The sequence below is a fragment of the Leucopleurus acutus genome (assembly GCF_964270905.1).
Source record: "Leucopleurus acutus genome assembly, chromosome: 10".
Taxonomy (NCBI): Eukaryota; Metazoa; Chordata; class Mammalia; order Artiodactyla; family Delphinidae; genus Leucopleurus; species Leucopleurus acutus.
Window position 1 is genome coordinate 50,336,904 of NC_139153.1, and position 14,151 is coordinate 50,351,054.

Sequence of the window (14,151 nt, forward strand, 5' to 3'; positions counted from 1 at the left end):
GGATGCTAGGGATGCTGGCGTGACATGGGCTTCTCCTCCTTGGACCTGTCACTTTTCCACATGGAGTTAATCAAATGCTCCTTTATCTTCTCTGGGGAAGGGAAATGAGCTGATTTAAATTGCCAAGCTTGGATACTCATCCAAAGAGGACAGCTGAGAGATTTATGTGCAAAATAACTGAGTTGGAGGAGAAAATGGGAAACGGATTCCAAGTACCTGCTTGCTGTGCTGTCTGTGGCATCTGCTGGCCTCTCGGAGCACTGAACTGAACAGAGGCCATGGGCCGGTACTGCTGCGTGGTTGAGGTAGGGTACTGACCAGATGGATAATAATATACAGGCATCTGTGGAAGAAAGGGAACAATGGCAGCAAATGAGAGCTGTAAATGGAGTAACATTTTGAAACGTAAAATATTGTCATCTTATGACATAATGTGAGTACAGTAGATTGCAAAGACGGCCACCACGCCTACGTGTGTGTGTGTGTGTGTGTGTGTGTGTGTGCATTACTGCTCCCATGAAAAGGTGAAATCTACTCCCGAAAGCCATGAATCTGAGCTGGCTCTGTCTTGCTTTGACCAATGCCATGAGACAGAAATGATGACTTCTGAGACTTGTAAGCCTGATCCTTAAGAAGACTTGCAGCTTCCACTCTTTCAGGAGAGAACCCAGCCACCAGGAGAAGGCCAGGCTACCCAGCTGGAGAAAGAGGCCGTGTGGAGAACAGAGGCAGCCCAGCCAAGACCCCAACACTGCAGCATGTAAGTCAGGCCACCTGGGATCTTTCAGGCCCAGTCAAGCCACATGTGGTGCAGAGGCGAGCCATCGCTGCCAAGTCCTGCTCAAATTGCCGACCTGGCTGTGAGCAATACAATGGTGATTGTCTTAAGGTGCTGAATTTTGTGCTTTTTAAACAAGAGTGAATGAAACAGTCATCTACAACAACACATTTTTACGTAGTTTTAAATATGATCATTAACTTGAATTGTTTTGCTAATGGAAACACAGGTAGGTCATGAAATCTGCTGATCTCCTGCCTAAAAGAATCAGAGGATGAAATTATGAAATATGGGGAGGCCCAGCAAAGCACTTTTCAGAGTGATTGGCACATAGCTGGTATCCCAGAAAATGGATGTTCAGTTTTAAAAGGGACATATGTTAAAAATACTGTTCATGTCACCTTCTGTCACTTTCTAATGACTAAGAATGATTGAAAATACTCTAATTACTTCCAATAAGATTCAAATCAAATGTCTCCTGACCTGGAAAGACTTCCTTGCCTGCCTCAGGTCATTTATATTAAGGCTGTTTTCTTATTTTTTAGAAATTTGTTTATTTATTTTGGGCTGCGATAGGTCTTGTTGCTGCACGTGGGCTTTCTCTAGTTGCGGCGAGCGGGGGCTACTCTTCCTTGTGGTGCCCGGGCTTCTCATTGCGGTGGCTTCTCTTGTTGAGCATGGGCTCTAGGAGGGCGGGCTTCAGTAGTTGTGGCTTACAGGCTCTAGAGCGCAGCCTCAGTAGTTGTGGTGCCCAGGCTTAGTTGCTCCGCGGCATGTGGGATCTTCTCGGACCAGGGCTCGAACCCGTGTCCCCTGCATTGGCAGGTGGATTCTTAACCACTGCACCACCAGGGAAGCCCTGTTTTCTTATTAATCAATTACTTTTTTATTTACAGGCCTCTGACTTTTCTTCTATCAGCTTCTTTAAAGTGTAAGCAGAGGTGTGCCAGTACACAGCCTGCAAGGATTATCTGCTTAGAATAACATTAGGAGCCACCTGTTTAAGAACTGTGAATTTTATGGCTATTTTATTTTCCCTCCTTGCCTTGTCCATATATATACATATTTTTTTTTATGCGGTACGCGGGCCTCTCATTGCTGTGGCCTCTCCCGTCGCAGAGCACAGGCTCCGGACGCGCAGGCTCAGCAGCCATGGCTCACGGGCCCAGCCGCTTCGCGGCACGCGGGATCCTCCCAGACCGGGACATGAACCTGTGTCCCCTACATCGGCAGGCGGACCCCCAACCACTGCGCCACCAGGGAAGCCCTTGTCCATACATTTTTGCTTCACCCTTCCAGTGGGCGATCAGAAAGCACTCACCCAAATCAGACAAAATTGACCTTTAAGGTTATTAAATAGGTCATTTTCTGCATAAACATAACGTATTTCCATATATACCCATGGACTGTATCTCAAGTGTTCTTTTCAACACTATACATAATTGAGTAACTGAGTTTTAAAATGTTTACTAAATTGACAATCACTGTGGGTTACATCCTATACCTTTATCTGTGGTACTTTTACAAAGAAGTTCACAGATGTCCAGACTGCTCATGAGCATCTGTTTTCCTTTTTTTTTTCTTCTGTCCCTCTTTCTATTTTTAAATCTGTTGGAGAGGGAATGAAAGCATTTCTGTTGCAGACACACCAAAGCTCTGAGTTGTCTTTGCTCTTGTAGTGCACTAATTATTGAAATTCCTTCAATCAAGGAAGGGCATTTTTTTAAAAAAGTCTTCAATTAAATATCCTGTCAACTCTTCTCTTTGACATCAGAAAAGGGTGACACTTAGATGCTATTTAGGCTAAAAGAGTTAAACTATTTTTCCCTGATAATTAAAGTAAATATTAGTAAAATAATTAATATATCAACGAGGTCCTTTCTCCTGTAACTCAAAATTATTTTTAACATCTCCTTAAACCCTACCAGCAACACTACTACATTACACAGAAGGCAACTAAAGACTGACTATTAATTATCACTCAAAATAAAATGAACAACTGGGTGAAAATCATTTCATGGTGGAGGATTCTGCATGGCTGGAAAAGAAAATAATTTATTCAAGATGTTAAGGCAGTGCCACACCACAAATGATACGAAGGTGACACTGTACTTTAAACGGCTCATCCAATGCAATATTTCGTAATTAGGATGGAATTTGCTTGGGATATGCATGCCTTGAAAATGGACCAGAAAACGCTTCTGTGCATTTTACATCTTGACAGTAATCACTTGCAATATTCTGCAAGGGATACCCAGGAGAGCCCCAGAGATGTTTGGTGGTGAAGAGTAACACATAATCAGTCTTTGAGAAGACAGTAAAAATCAGTGATCTGTGGTGTCTTACATGCTCAAGTCAATTAAATATGATTAATGGCTACCTGTGAGCATGTGCAGGAGCCCCGCTCCCCAGGGGAGTGGAGAGGACAGTGGATGGGGCTTAGCTTCCTCCTTTATATTCAGAGAGGAGCCCCAGAAAAGCTCCAGAAAATGCTTATGAATGGATAAGAAAGGAAACAACACATTTCCAGAGCAGCAGCAAGAGAGATGAAAGTCCCCCAGGAGCTGGCCTTCCCCTTTCTTCCCCGAGGCTTTCCCTCCCTGGGCAATCACCCCAGTGAGCTGACATCCTGCTGGAGGGCAATGCTCTCCCATGGCCTCTGCACAAACAGCCTGGAAAATGGGCCACTTCCCCTGGTACCAGGGACACGGGTCTGCGTCATTAAACTTACTTTCTGAGCCCCCAAGACTTCACACAACTGATGAATGCGACAGACCGGGTCCTGTAGGCTGGGAATATCAGTATGGACCACAAGAGTGAGATGAGTTGAGCTGGTGATATTCTACATGGAAACAGAGGTCAAGATGCACCAGCAACCAGCTCTGGGTCACAGGTGTGAGAAAAAGCACACTTACCTGTGTGGGTGGAGGCTGTTGCACAAATCCCTGGGGCGAGGGAGGGGGCTGGAGGACTTGCTGGGAGATGGGAGGGCCAGAGCCCGAGAAGCCCCCCGTTGGGAGCTGCTGGCCTGTGGAGGCGATGACGTAGCTTGGCTGCTGGGTGGGCTGCGGCAGGAGGGACGGTGTGTAGACAGGGCCGGCTGGGGGCTCGGGAGTCTCCCCCGAGGACTGCCGGCTCAGGTTCATCTGGCCAAACTGCGTGGTCACATCCTCTCTCTGCAAGCCATGGAGAGAAACCAGGGCGTCAGCAAGAGTGGCTGAGGAATGGGAATGGCAGACATAGGACACAGCCTTGTCCTTATGGGAGACGGAGGGAGAACAATTTGGAAAAAAATAAACGAAAGGAATTCTCTGTTCAGAACACCAAGAGAACATAACAAGAGAAGACAGATTTTAATCATCTTGAGGATTAGAGATGGCAAACAGTTTGACCCGTATCTCCCTCTTTCAGTGGAAACAAATTATTATTTTTTTCACTGAGGGCTTGGGATCCTCAGGATGGCACTGAGACAAGAAGGATTTGGGGCTCTGTCCTGGAGGGTCATCTGGTCTACCAGCAGTAACCATAGGATCTGCCTTCTGGAGGACGCAGAAGGACTTGTGCTGCCCATGGCTGCCACAAAGAACTGGTGTCATCAGTGGGGTTTCATTTGCACGTTAAAGAGTATTTAGTCACTGGCCTGGCCTGATGTTCAGGGACAATGCTCACTCTTGTTGTCCAAAAGGACCTAGTACATTGAGGAGAAATGAGAGGCCGTTGGAGGATTGGGATTCTAGGGGAACACCTGTATCAGGAGCACAGGGTGATGTCAGTTACCATCTGGATATTGACTTTTAAGATATTTCCCAACCCTCACACCAAGCTCATGTGTCTCTCTGTTCCTGACATGTAACTCTGAGGACATTCAATTCCCGCTTAGCTCGCAAACTCTTAAAAGGGTACCACTGCAGAGGCACTAAACGTGGGACAGATGACAGAAAGGAAAGCATTATTTTGGAGAATGAGACATTCACACACCACCTCCCCCCTTACAGTCAGCCCAGGGCACCCACCCAGCATCAGCCTGCCCTGCACAAGAAAGTAGTCAAACCAGTGAATATGCTCTCCCAGGTGAAAAGTCATCCCCACATGATACAGTACCATGGGGAACTGCGGCGTCGGAGACACGGGCAGGAGATGCTGGGAAGCAAAAGACACAGCTGGGTATTGCACTGACTGGGAGGAAGCCTGCAGCCCCTGGACAGACTGGAGGAAAGAAAAAGCTTGTCAGGTAACAGGGAAATACTGGGGGTTGAAATCCCACCGGAAGGCGATCGCGTCTGAAGCACACCACCGTCCCCCTCATAGGTCCTCCTGGTTCAGTGCACTCCAGAGAGGGGCACCAGCCACCAACAGGAAGCCAATGCAGGCAGACCAGCACCAGCCAGCCTTGAGGGAGGCTTGCTGCTCAGATATGAAGTCCTGTGTGTGAAACTTTTGAAAATTGTAAAGCACTATAGAGAGTAAAGAATCTTTCGTTCAATTAAAAAAAAAGAAGTTATTGTGATACTTTTCATGTTGTTGTTGGTGGTCAGATCCCTGGGTCTAAAAATATAGTCCAAGTACTAAAAAGTAAGAACAAACAAACAAACAAAAAAAAGGTTCAGGGGACTTCCCTGGCCATCCAGCGGTTAAGACCCTGCTTCCACTGCAGGCCCAGGAGCCAAGATCCCTGCATGCCGCCCACTGTGGCCAAAAAAAAAAAAAAAAAAAAAAAAAAGAGGTTCACCCTGGCAACCTGCCTGGAACACTTCAGGTTTCTGAACATTTCCATGTGTTGCCCTAGAAAAGGAGGACAGCCCAATGTCTCTCCAAGGGACAAATGAACAGTCAGGCCACCTGATCTGCATTAGGAATGGGTGAGCAAGGTGACACAACGGCCTGGATGGGCTTGAGTTCAGTCCCCTAGACAGTACAGGCTCCTTGACACATAAAAGCATCTAGATCTAAGACAAGACTTGTCATCCATTTTCCCAAGTACCATGCCTCACCATGCAAGTCACTGGACGGGGCCCTCATCTCTACCTAAGCTTAAGGCTCCAGCTGAAGTCCTGTCAACCTGAAACCAAGGGCTCGAGGCTGCCAGGTTTTATTATGGAGTTGAGTGGATGGGACTGGCACCCATGGAAAATATCACCTCTTCCTGATGCACCGCATCGCTGAGGCTGGTGCAGTCTGCGTCTCCGAGCACTTCCCCTCCCTGCCTTCCCACCAGCTCTTACCTGAGTGACCAGTGGGCCTGCCATTTGCGTCTGGGGTGGCTGGGCCTGCTGCTGGGGTCGCGGGGAGGGCTGCTGCTGGGGCTGCTGCTGGGGCTGCCCCACCATCGCGCTTCGCAGGGGCTGCTGGCTGGTGGGGGGGTTGTATATGGCGGGGGTTCCATCGGGATTCACGAAGGGCTGGCCTGCAGTGGAATCACACCTTGGTCAAGGTAAACTTCTCAAGCTCTCCTTTGGCACAAAGAACCACTCCGACAGATACTCAAAAATGGAACCTAAAGCAAAGGGGCAAGGGAAGTCCAGGACACTGGAGCCTTTGCCAGTGTGAAGACTTGACTGTTTATGACCCATCAGGCTGAGCGAGGTCACAGCGTAAGCCCACAGCAACCTAAAGAAGCCGCAAATGAATCCATCACCTTCAAGGCAATTTGCCAAAGCTAAGTGCATCTGTACAGTGGCACCCAGTGCAGAAGGCCTGTGGAGAAGCAACCTTCACCAAGTCCTGTGTCTTGCTGCCCTGCACCTCACAGCTACCAGCGAGATAACTTACACTGAAATATAAGGGCTGCTTTCCGTTTATACGGCTCTGGCGACATTCAGTTACTCAATGTTTACCAATATATTTGTTTTGCTTCCACTGGGCTGGTCACCAACTTAGAATCATTATCAGTTCCACAAATATATATACAACCAGGATATACCACATGCATTCACTCGCTTCTCTCACAAGCAGGAGTACACAGGGGAGGGGATAGAGATTCTGAAGGTGATGCATAATAAACCCATCACAAAATCATCTTGTCATGGCAGAGCAAATATACATTATTTTGCCTTTTGAGATAATGGCTTGGTTCACTGTTATTGTTCCTACTATTTGAGGAGTATTTTATGGTTTACAAAACAGTATCACTGGAATCTCCCTGGGCCTCTGAGGAAGGCAGGTATCATCTCCCTATGTTTCAGAAGAGGAAATGAAGGCCCACCAGGAAGATTACAGGAATAAGGAGCTGAAAGGAAGAGATTAAAGGGCAGCAAATGAAAGAGAGAGAAAGGAGGTAAGGGAGAGAAGAAATGGATTTCCAATATGGAAGGTGCAGCAACAGGCACCTTACATCCATGGTCTTCTCTCCCAAGAGCCCCACAGGTGTGCAATCTCATTCCACTTTACAGACAAGACAATCAAAGTTTGGAGGGCCCAAGCAATTTATTCAGAAATACACAAAGCAGTAAGTGAGACACCCGGGAAATGGCCCTGGTCCCTTCACCTCCCATCATACCACACAACTTAAGTGAATTATCCAAGTTTGCTTAATGAGTACATGGTACAACGAGGTACCATGAAAAAAATCCAATTGTAACTGAAAATTATTCATCAACACATGAGAAGTTTGGAGAGGTGGGGGCCGTGTTTCAAGGTGGAATCACCCCCAGGATTGGTAAATAAGAATCAGAATCTGGGGGAAAGATGGGCAAAGTGCTTACTGCGAAAGAGCAGTGGACTTGATTTCAGCTCAGTTAGGAACTGACATGAAAGCTTTAGCAGTCCCCAAATTTTCAGTACCCTCCCAAATATTTATATACATATGTATGTGTGTATGTATGCAACAAGTAACCTTACATGCTGCATATTCAAGAACATACCTGCCAGAACCACAGGAGTTCTAACAACAGTTTCATAACCAATCACAACATGATGTGATGGAAAAGCAAATGTGCCAGAATTTTAGTCAGAGAACAATGACTAAATTTAGAGGTTTTTTTTTTTTTAAAAAATGTTCTTCATAAGCACTTGTTTTCCTATCACTGTTACTTAATTTTAGCTATATTTTATTGTTTTAAATTATTGTTCTTTTTTCCAAAATAACTCTTCTGAATTTAAAATCTGCAACCCATTTTTTTTTCCCCTGCAAAACCCAGCAATTTGGGAAAGGATGAAAAAAAGGTCAACTTACAAAAATCTATTAGCCCATTTGGGGTTCTAATCCTTACTTGTCTCCTCTCTGTGTATCTTAATAGGGAAGAGGAAAATTTTAGGTACGTAACATTTAAAAAAAATTATCACAGCAACTTCATACAAAATCATTTCAAAGTCAACCTCACTCTAAGCTCACACACACACACGGATGGAAAACTAAAAAGAAAAGGCTCTTTACTATGTCTCTGACTTTTGATTTACCCCAGTGAGAATTAAGGAAGTGTGAAAAACTGACCATATTTAGGGTGAAAATATAACAGCAAAATATTCAGATGCCATTTTCGATAAATTTTAGACCCTCTGTTTAAAATATTATTATTGTGCTGTGGACCAGAAGAAAGAAATATTTCTAAATAACCGCATGTGGAAAGTACTAAGAATTCACTTGGGTAGAGAGAGATGGCAGGTTCTTCTAGAAAGAGAAGGTAGTATAAAAGCTTGATTCTTATGCTCACCAAGGAATGGTGGAGAGAACTGAGGAAAATGAAAGAAGTCAGATGGATGCCAGGGAAGAGACCAAAAACAATTTTCTAAGAGGGCCGGGATGACTGACTGCTGGTTTTCAAGTCAGGCTATGGTGGCTTCTCGGTATTCTACCTTGTTTACCAATCCAGATGCAATTACGACTGAATCCAGGCAATTAGTTTGAATGACAGTGGCTGAAAATCAAAAGAGAAAGACTCACTAGCTCTAGGACTATTCCGCTTAGCAGAGGTTTTCATGTCAGAACTGCAGAAGCGTGTCCAGCAGGCCTTGGAATGGGTGTTAGCAGGTAAAGAGAGTGTAGTGACAGAGGTAAGCCAGTGTGGTGAGCTGAGCCAGGGCAGAGAAAAGGATTGAATGCAGAGAGTCCGTCGCTCTCAAATACATAACTTTAGGTGAAAAACGTCTCCACTATTCACATCAATGTGTGTAATGTGCAGCAGACATTATGTTACTAATATATAATGATTGAGCCCCTGCATGGTGACTAAAGCTTTGTTACCCATTCCAGGGATGCAAAACAAAAAACGAGAAACTAAGTAGGACTCCTCCTCCCAAAGAGCTTACCAATGTGCTGGTAATAAGGAAATGAATCCAAGGGCAGTTCACACTAGAAGCAAAGTAATCATATGCTCTTGGTTTCCAATACCAAAGCACTGCTACCATGTACCCGGCAGAAGGGTATTATTTGAAAAGAAAGGGAAGGGATGATGGGAAAAATATTTTCCTTTCCTAGTCCTTAGAAGGTGAGCAATCAAATGATTAGGGAGCTGATGATTATGGATAAGCAAAGACTGATTCAGGACTTGCAAAGATACATTTCTAGACAGCACACAAAAACTTCATGGTGCATTTAATCGAAAGGTGGAAGCAGTTTGGATAAATCGATTCTAGAAGTCCTGTGAAAAACAAAAACAGCATAGTTTATGGAAGCATTTGAAAGAGACCAGCCCTCAATGGCGGCTCAAAGTCAAGTCCCTGCAGATGGCGTGTTCTTCCATCTCATGCTCCTGGACTCCTGCCAGATGAAAGCAAAGCAAAACGGCAAAACAACACACACGGCAACTAACGAGCACTTAAGGGATGCCAACACCTGTTGACATCTCTGGATAGCACTGAGTTGAAAGAAAATAGCCAAAGATGAGCTTTCAGCTAGAAATTTCCAAACTGAGGCTGAGCCTAAGACGGCTGGAGGAAGATCATTCTCAAGAGTCAAACCCAGGCTTGCCTGGCAAGGATGAAGATGTGGTCCAGGGATAACTTTGAGAAAGAGCCTCTGACTCCCTCATCCAGATGCCTGCAAAGCAAAGAAACAACAGCCAACGCAGGTTTAGAGTTGGAAATGGACCAAATGGGAGCTGAGCCTAAAGCCAGACTAAATAAAAAGTCCTGGTTGTATCTGGGAGCCACAAGAATGTATGTGAGTGGGTTGGTTTCAGCTGCCAAATATTCAGTTCCTAGTAAGAGCCCGGTCAACTGTGCTGACAAAGGAAATTTCATTTTTGTTTCATTTAATAGACAAATGACTGGCAGGCACCTTAGTATTTCAAATCATTGCTTGTCTTATTCCTGCTTAAGACAGATATTTAATCAATCATTGTTTTACATATGAGGGACATTCTCAAATATATGACATTGGATGAAAAGCTGCTCTATTATCCACATTAGCATATATGATGAATAGTAGATATTGTTTCAAAAATATGTAATTGTTGAGGACCTTTGTTATCCACTCTAGGGAGGCCAAAAATATAACCAAGTACGGTTCCTCCCCACAAGCTCATGAATATGCTGGTAACAGGGAAATGTATCCAAGGGCAATTCACATAAGAAGCAAAGTAGTCATATGCTCTGGGTTGCTTATACCAAAGTGTTCCTACCACATATTTGGCAAAGGGTATTTAGGAAAAGGTAAGAGGTGTGGATTCTAGGGGAACACAGCAATGCCAGAGAAAGATGAGTTTCAGCCCAAAGGAGGCAAATTTCCAGTTTCAATAGTAGAGTCAAATAAGTGATCAGATAGCCTGATAGACAGACATGCACATGACTCACCACAGATACATATATACATACATATATATGATATGTGATAGATGTATACGTACATTCATATGTGCTGGCATGTGTGTGTGTGTGTGTGTGTGTGTGTGTGTGTGTGTGTGTGTGTTTTGGTCATGCCACATGACTTATAGGATCTTAGATCCCTGACAAGGGATTGAACCTGGAGCCACGGCAGTGAAAGCCTTAAGTCCTAACCACTGGACCACCAGGGAACTTCTGTTCATATTTTTAAAATTAATTAATTAATTAATTTATGGATGCATTGGGTCTTTGTTGCTGCCTGCGGGCTTTCTCTAGTTGCAGCGAGCGGGGGCTACCCTTTGTTGCAGTGCGCGGGCTTCTTATCGTGGTGGCTTGTCCTATCGCAGTGCATGAGCTCTATGCACGTGGGTTTCTGTAGTTGTGGCGCACGGGTTTAGTTGCTCCTCGGCATATGGGATCTTCCCAGACCAGGGATCGAACCCGTGTCCCCTGCATTGGCAGGCGGATTCTTAACCACTGTGTCACCAGGGAAGTCCCCCCACGCATATTTTTAATTGACAAAAATAAACACATTCTGGGAAAAAAGAAGTATCACAATTCACCTTACATCCCACCACTCAATCACAGAATAGAATCGTACATCTTCCTCCTGGTCGAGGGATAGTTTTCTGTCTAGCATTTGTCAGATCAGAGATGTGTGTAGGGAAACTCTGTTGTTCAACAGTATTATCGGATCCTTTTCTTTAGTTAGGATCCTTTTGCAAAGGATAAATTTTAATAACAGCTCCAAATTACTCATTCCAATTTGTAATTGGGGCTTGGCACCAAGAGCACATCCTTTCCTTTTCTATAAACAAGATTATAGATGATAATATACACATACACACACATCCACGCTTTCATTACAAATCATATTCCTGCGCTGTACCCTAAAAAATACTCTTTTGAGCTTTCCCGAAATACTCTGCAGTTTTGGTTAAAACATAACACTCAAAACTATGCTTAGTGGCTACTCCTGTCTACAAACCTTCCATCTCAATTAAAAGTGAAAGAATTAAAGCTGACAGAGTCAGATCATACTTTGATCTGTGCCCAGAGTAATGAATATGATCCTGGTTTTCTTTTCATTTCCTTTATAGTGCTTACACTGATCCAGATATCTAATATTCTCCTTAGAAGTATCTAATCTGAAAGCTTTCAAATGGTTTTCAATAAAATGATTATGCCTCCTTTTCCCTCAAACTTGTGGCATTTTCAAAATGTCTCAATCAAACACCATTCCTTAAGAATGTGCCATATGTTTTCATGAAAATGTGGCAATTATTCAAGTAACTATTTTACTGTCATGCTTCTCTGAATTTCCTACTTATTAGTAGCACTAGACATGTGAGAAGATTGAGCCAGATCACTTTTATGAGATTCCCATCCAGCGCTGCATTTTTAAGTAATCTAAACCAAACCTCAGATATATTTTGAGAAAATACATTTTTTTTTTCAATCTCTTTCAAAGGTTTCTAGAGAAGTGACTTGTCAAATCAAGCCTTCTAACCCAGGGTTTACCAGCCCTGGCACGACTAACATATTGGGCTGGATAATCTTCCTGTGTCAGGGGCTGTTCTGTGCATTGTAAGATGTTTAGTAGCATCTCTGGTCTCTACCTTCTTAGATGCCAGTAGCAGCCCCTCCTCCCTAGGTCATGATAATCAAACTATCTGCAGATATTGCCAAATGGCCTTGGAGGCATGGAAAAATTGCCTCTGGTTGAGAAGTTTCCCCCATGAAGCAGGTGTTCATCAGTCTATTTGCCCATGCTCTGGGTCCTCTGAAATTAGTGTGGAAGTTAACTGACCACAGGAGAAATTTAAAAAGTAAAAAACGTAAGATGTACAAACTGTTAGGTATAAAACAAACCACAAAGGTATACTGTACAACACAGGGAATATAGCCAATATTTTACAATAACTATAAATGGGGCATAACTTTTAAAAATTGTGAATCACCATATTGTACACCTGTAACTTATATAATATTGTAAAACTATACCTCAATTTAAAAAAAGTAAAAAAATAGCCATTCATCATGAAAGAAACAATAGTCATGAAGTTACCGATTTTCCAAACCCCACCAAAACCTGTCTAATCCTAAAATCCCTAAAATACATAAGAACTTGCCCTCTGTATTCTCTTGCCACTGCTGTTCCTTATTTCCCAGTGGGAGTTGCATGGAGTTCTAAGGTGGGAAGTCAATTTCTGTAGTGAAGAATCTGCTCCAACTGAGATCTCAAGTTCCTGAAATATCTTGGATGCAAAAATGCTTTTGACACAACAACAAGCTAACCACGGATTTGGTCTGAGAAACATCAATTTTCAATTAGTACATCCTGATTCTTCACTCCATGGTTTCTTATCTTAGCTCCTCGGAATACGTGAGAGACACCGTGCTCAAGGAAGAGGACAGAGAGAAAAGCGGATATTTCTGGGAAGTATCTGTATTTCGATTTACATACCAATATTGATAACGATACAGAGATATAGATTCCAGCTCTCTATAGATCTGCTCTTCCTAAATCAAGACCCTACAGAACAATCCACGCACCAGGAATTTTTAGAACACTTGCCAGCAAAGTTCTAAGCTCAAACACAAGAATAAACCTCTGATATTATGTCTCAGCCAAAGCAGAGGTAATGCACGAACCTGTATGTGGATTAAGAAGGATGCTTCCGGGTGGGATGCCTGTGGCAGCTTCGAGTGGAAGGAGGATGTAGCTGGTGCTGCTGTGAGCGACCTGGCCTCCCATCCCATTCTCTGGGTAGGTCACACAGCCGGGAGAAGTGGCTGCCACGCCCGAGACCAGCGGTGAGCTCTGGAGAGGTGGATGGGTACGCGACAGCGATCCTGACGAGCCTGCACTGCTGGAGGACTCAGAACCTACCGGAGAGACACAAATCAACAAATCATTCCACATGGAGGAGAGGAAAGAAACCACTACTTAGTGTAAAGAATCCATCACTAAAGAATTTGAGGTGAGCACTGCAGGATGCGATTAACTAATGCCCCTCCCACATTTGATTGAAATATTTGCTGCGTATTTTTCAGATGTGTCAGATTTCTAGGAAAAGAGAGATTAAGAATGAGCTCTCTCTTTCCGGCTTCTCACATGCCACTAGGGTGATGAATTGGTAAATGGTACCATAAAGCTGGGAACTCAGGGCCTGAAAACTCCCATTTCCCTGAGTAACTAATGAAGTGGAAATGTCTCACTGAGCTGGAGTTATGACAGTAACATGACTGGGATGGAGGTTAAAGAGACTGCAGTTTAAGGAGGAGTCTGTGGTCACGCAGATGGTTCTAAAGTACTGGTTCTCCAACATCTGTAAAGCTGCATTTTGAAGGGTCATGGTCAGAAACGATCTTTTCCCTCAAATGTGAGAAGAACTCGCTTATTCCTATTAGAAATGCTTAAGAGCTGCACTGTACCTCCCATACTCACAGAAGTCTTGTTAATATGACCAAGAGGTGAACCAAGGAGGGCTTGGCCATCATGATATTGACTGAGCATCCTTCAGATGACACAGAAGAGTAGAATCATGGGGAGATTTGTGGACTGTAGATTCCTCAAATATGTAAGTAACTGGGTCAGTGTGCAGAAGCTC

At 44.0% G+C, this 14,151-nt stretch overlaps 1 protein-coding gene across 20 annotated transcripts in view; it reads right to left on the reverse strand.

The window, feature by feature from the left end:
• Positions 1-14,151, reverse strand: part of ARPP21 (cAMP regulated phosphoprotein 21) — a gene marked incomplete at its 5' end in the record, with an annotated part of 115,761 nt that overhangs the window by 56,136 nt on the left and 45,474 nt on the right. For 14 of the 20 annotated variants that reach the window (XM_082848276.1, XM_082848274.1, XM_082848278.1 and 11 more), the window contains 5 exons: positions 217-343; positions 3,694-3,954; positions 4,880-4,984; positions 6,001-6,182; positions 13,193-13,426. In XM_082848276.1, coding sequence (XP_082704402.1) covers positions 217-343; positions 3,694-3,954; positions 4,880-4,984; positions 6,001-6,182; positions 13,193-13,426 — 909 coding nt within the window. Of the gene's footprint in view, positions 1-216; positions 344-3,693; positions 3,992-4,874; positions 4,985-6,000; positions 6,183-13,192; positions 13,427-14,151 lie in introns of all 20 variants that reach the window. The other 6 variants (XM_082848280.1, XM_082848279.1, XM_082848277.1 and 3 more) reach the window with 3 other exon arrangements.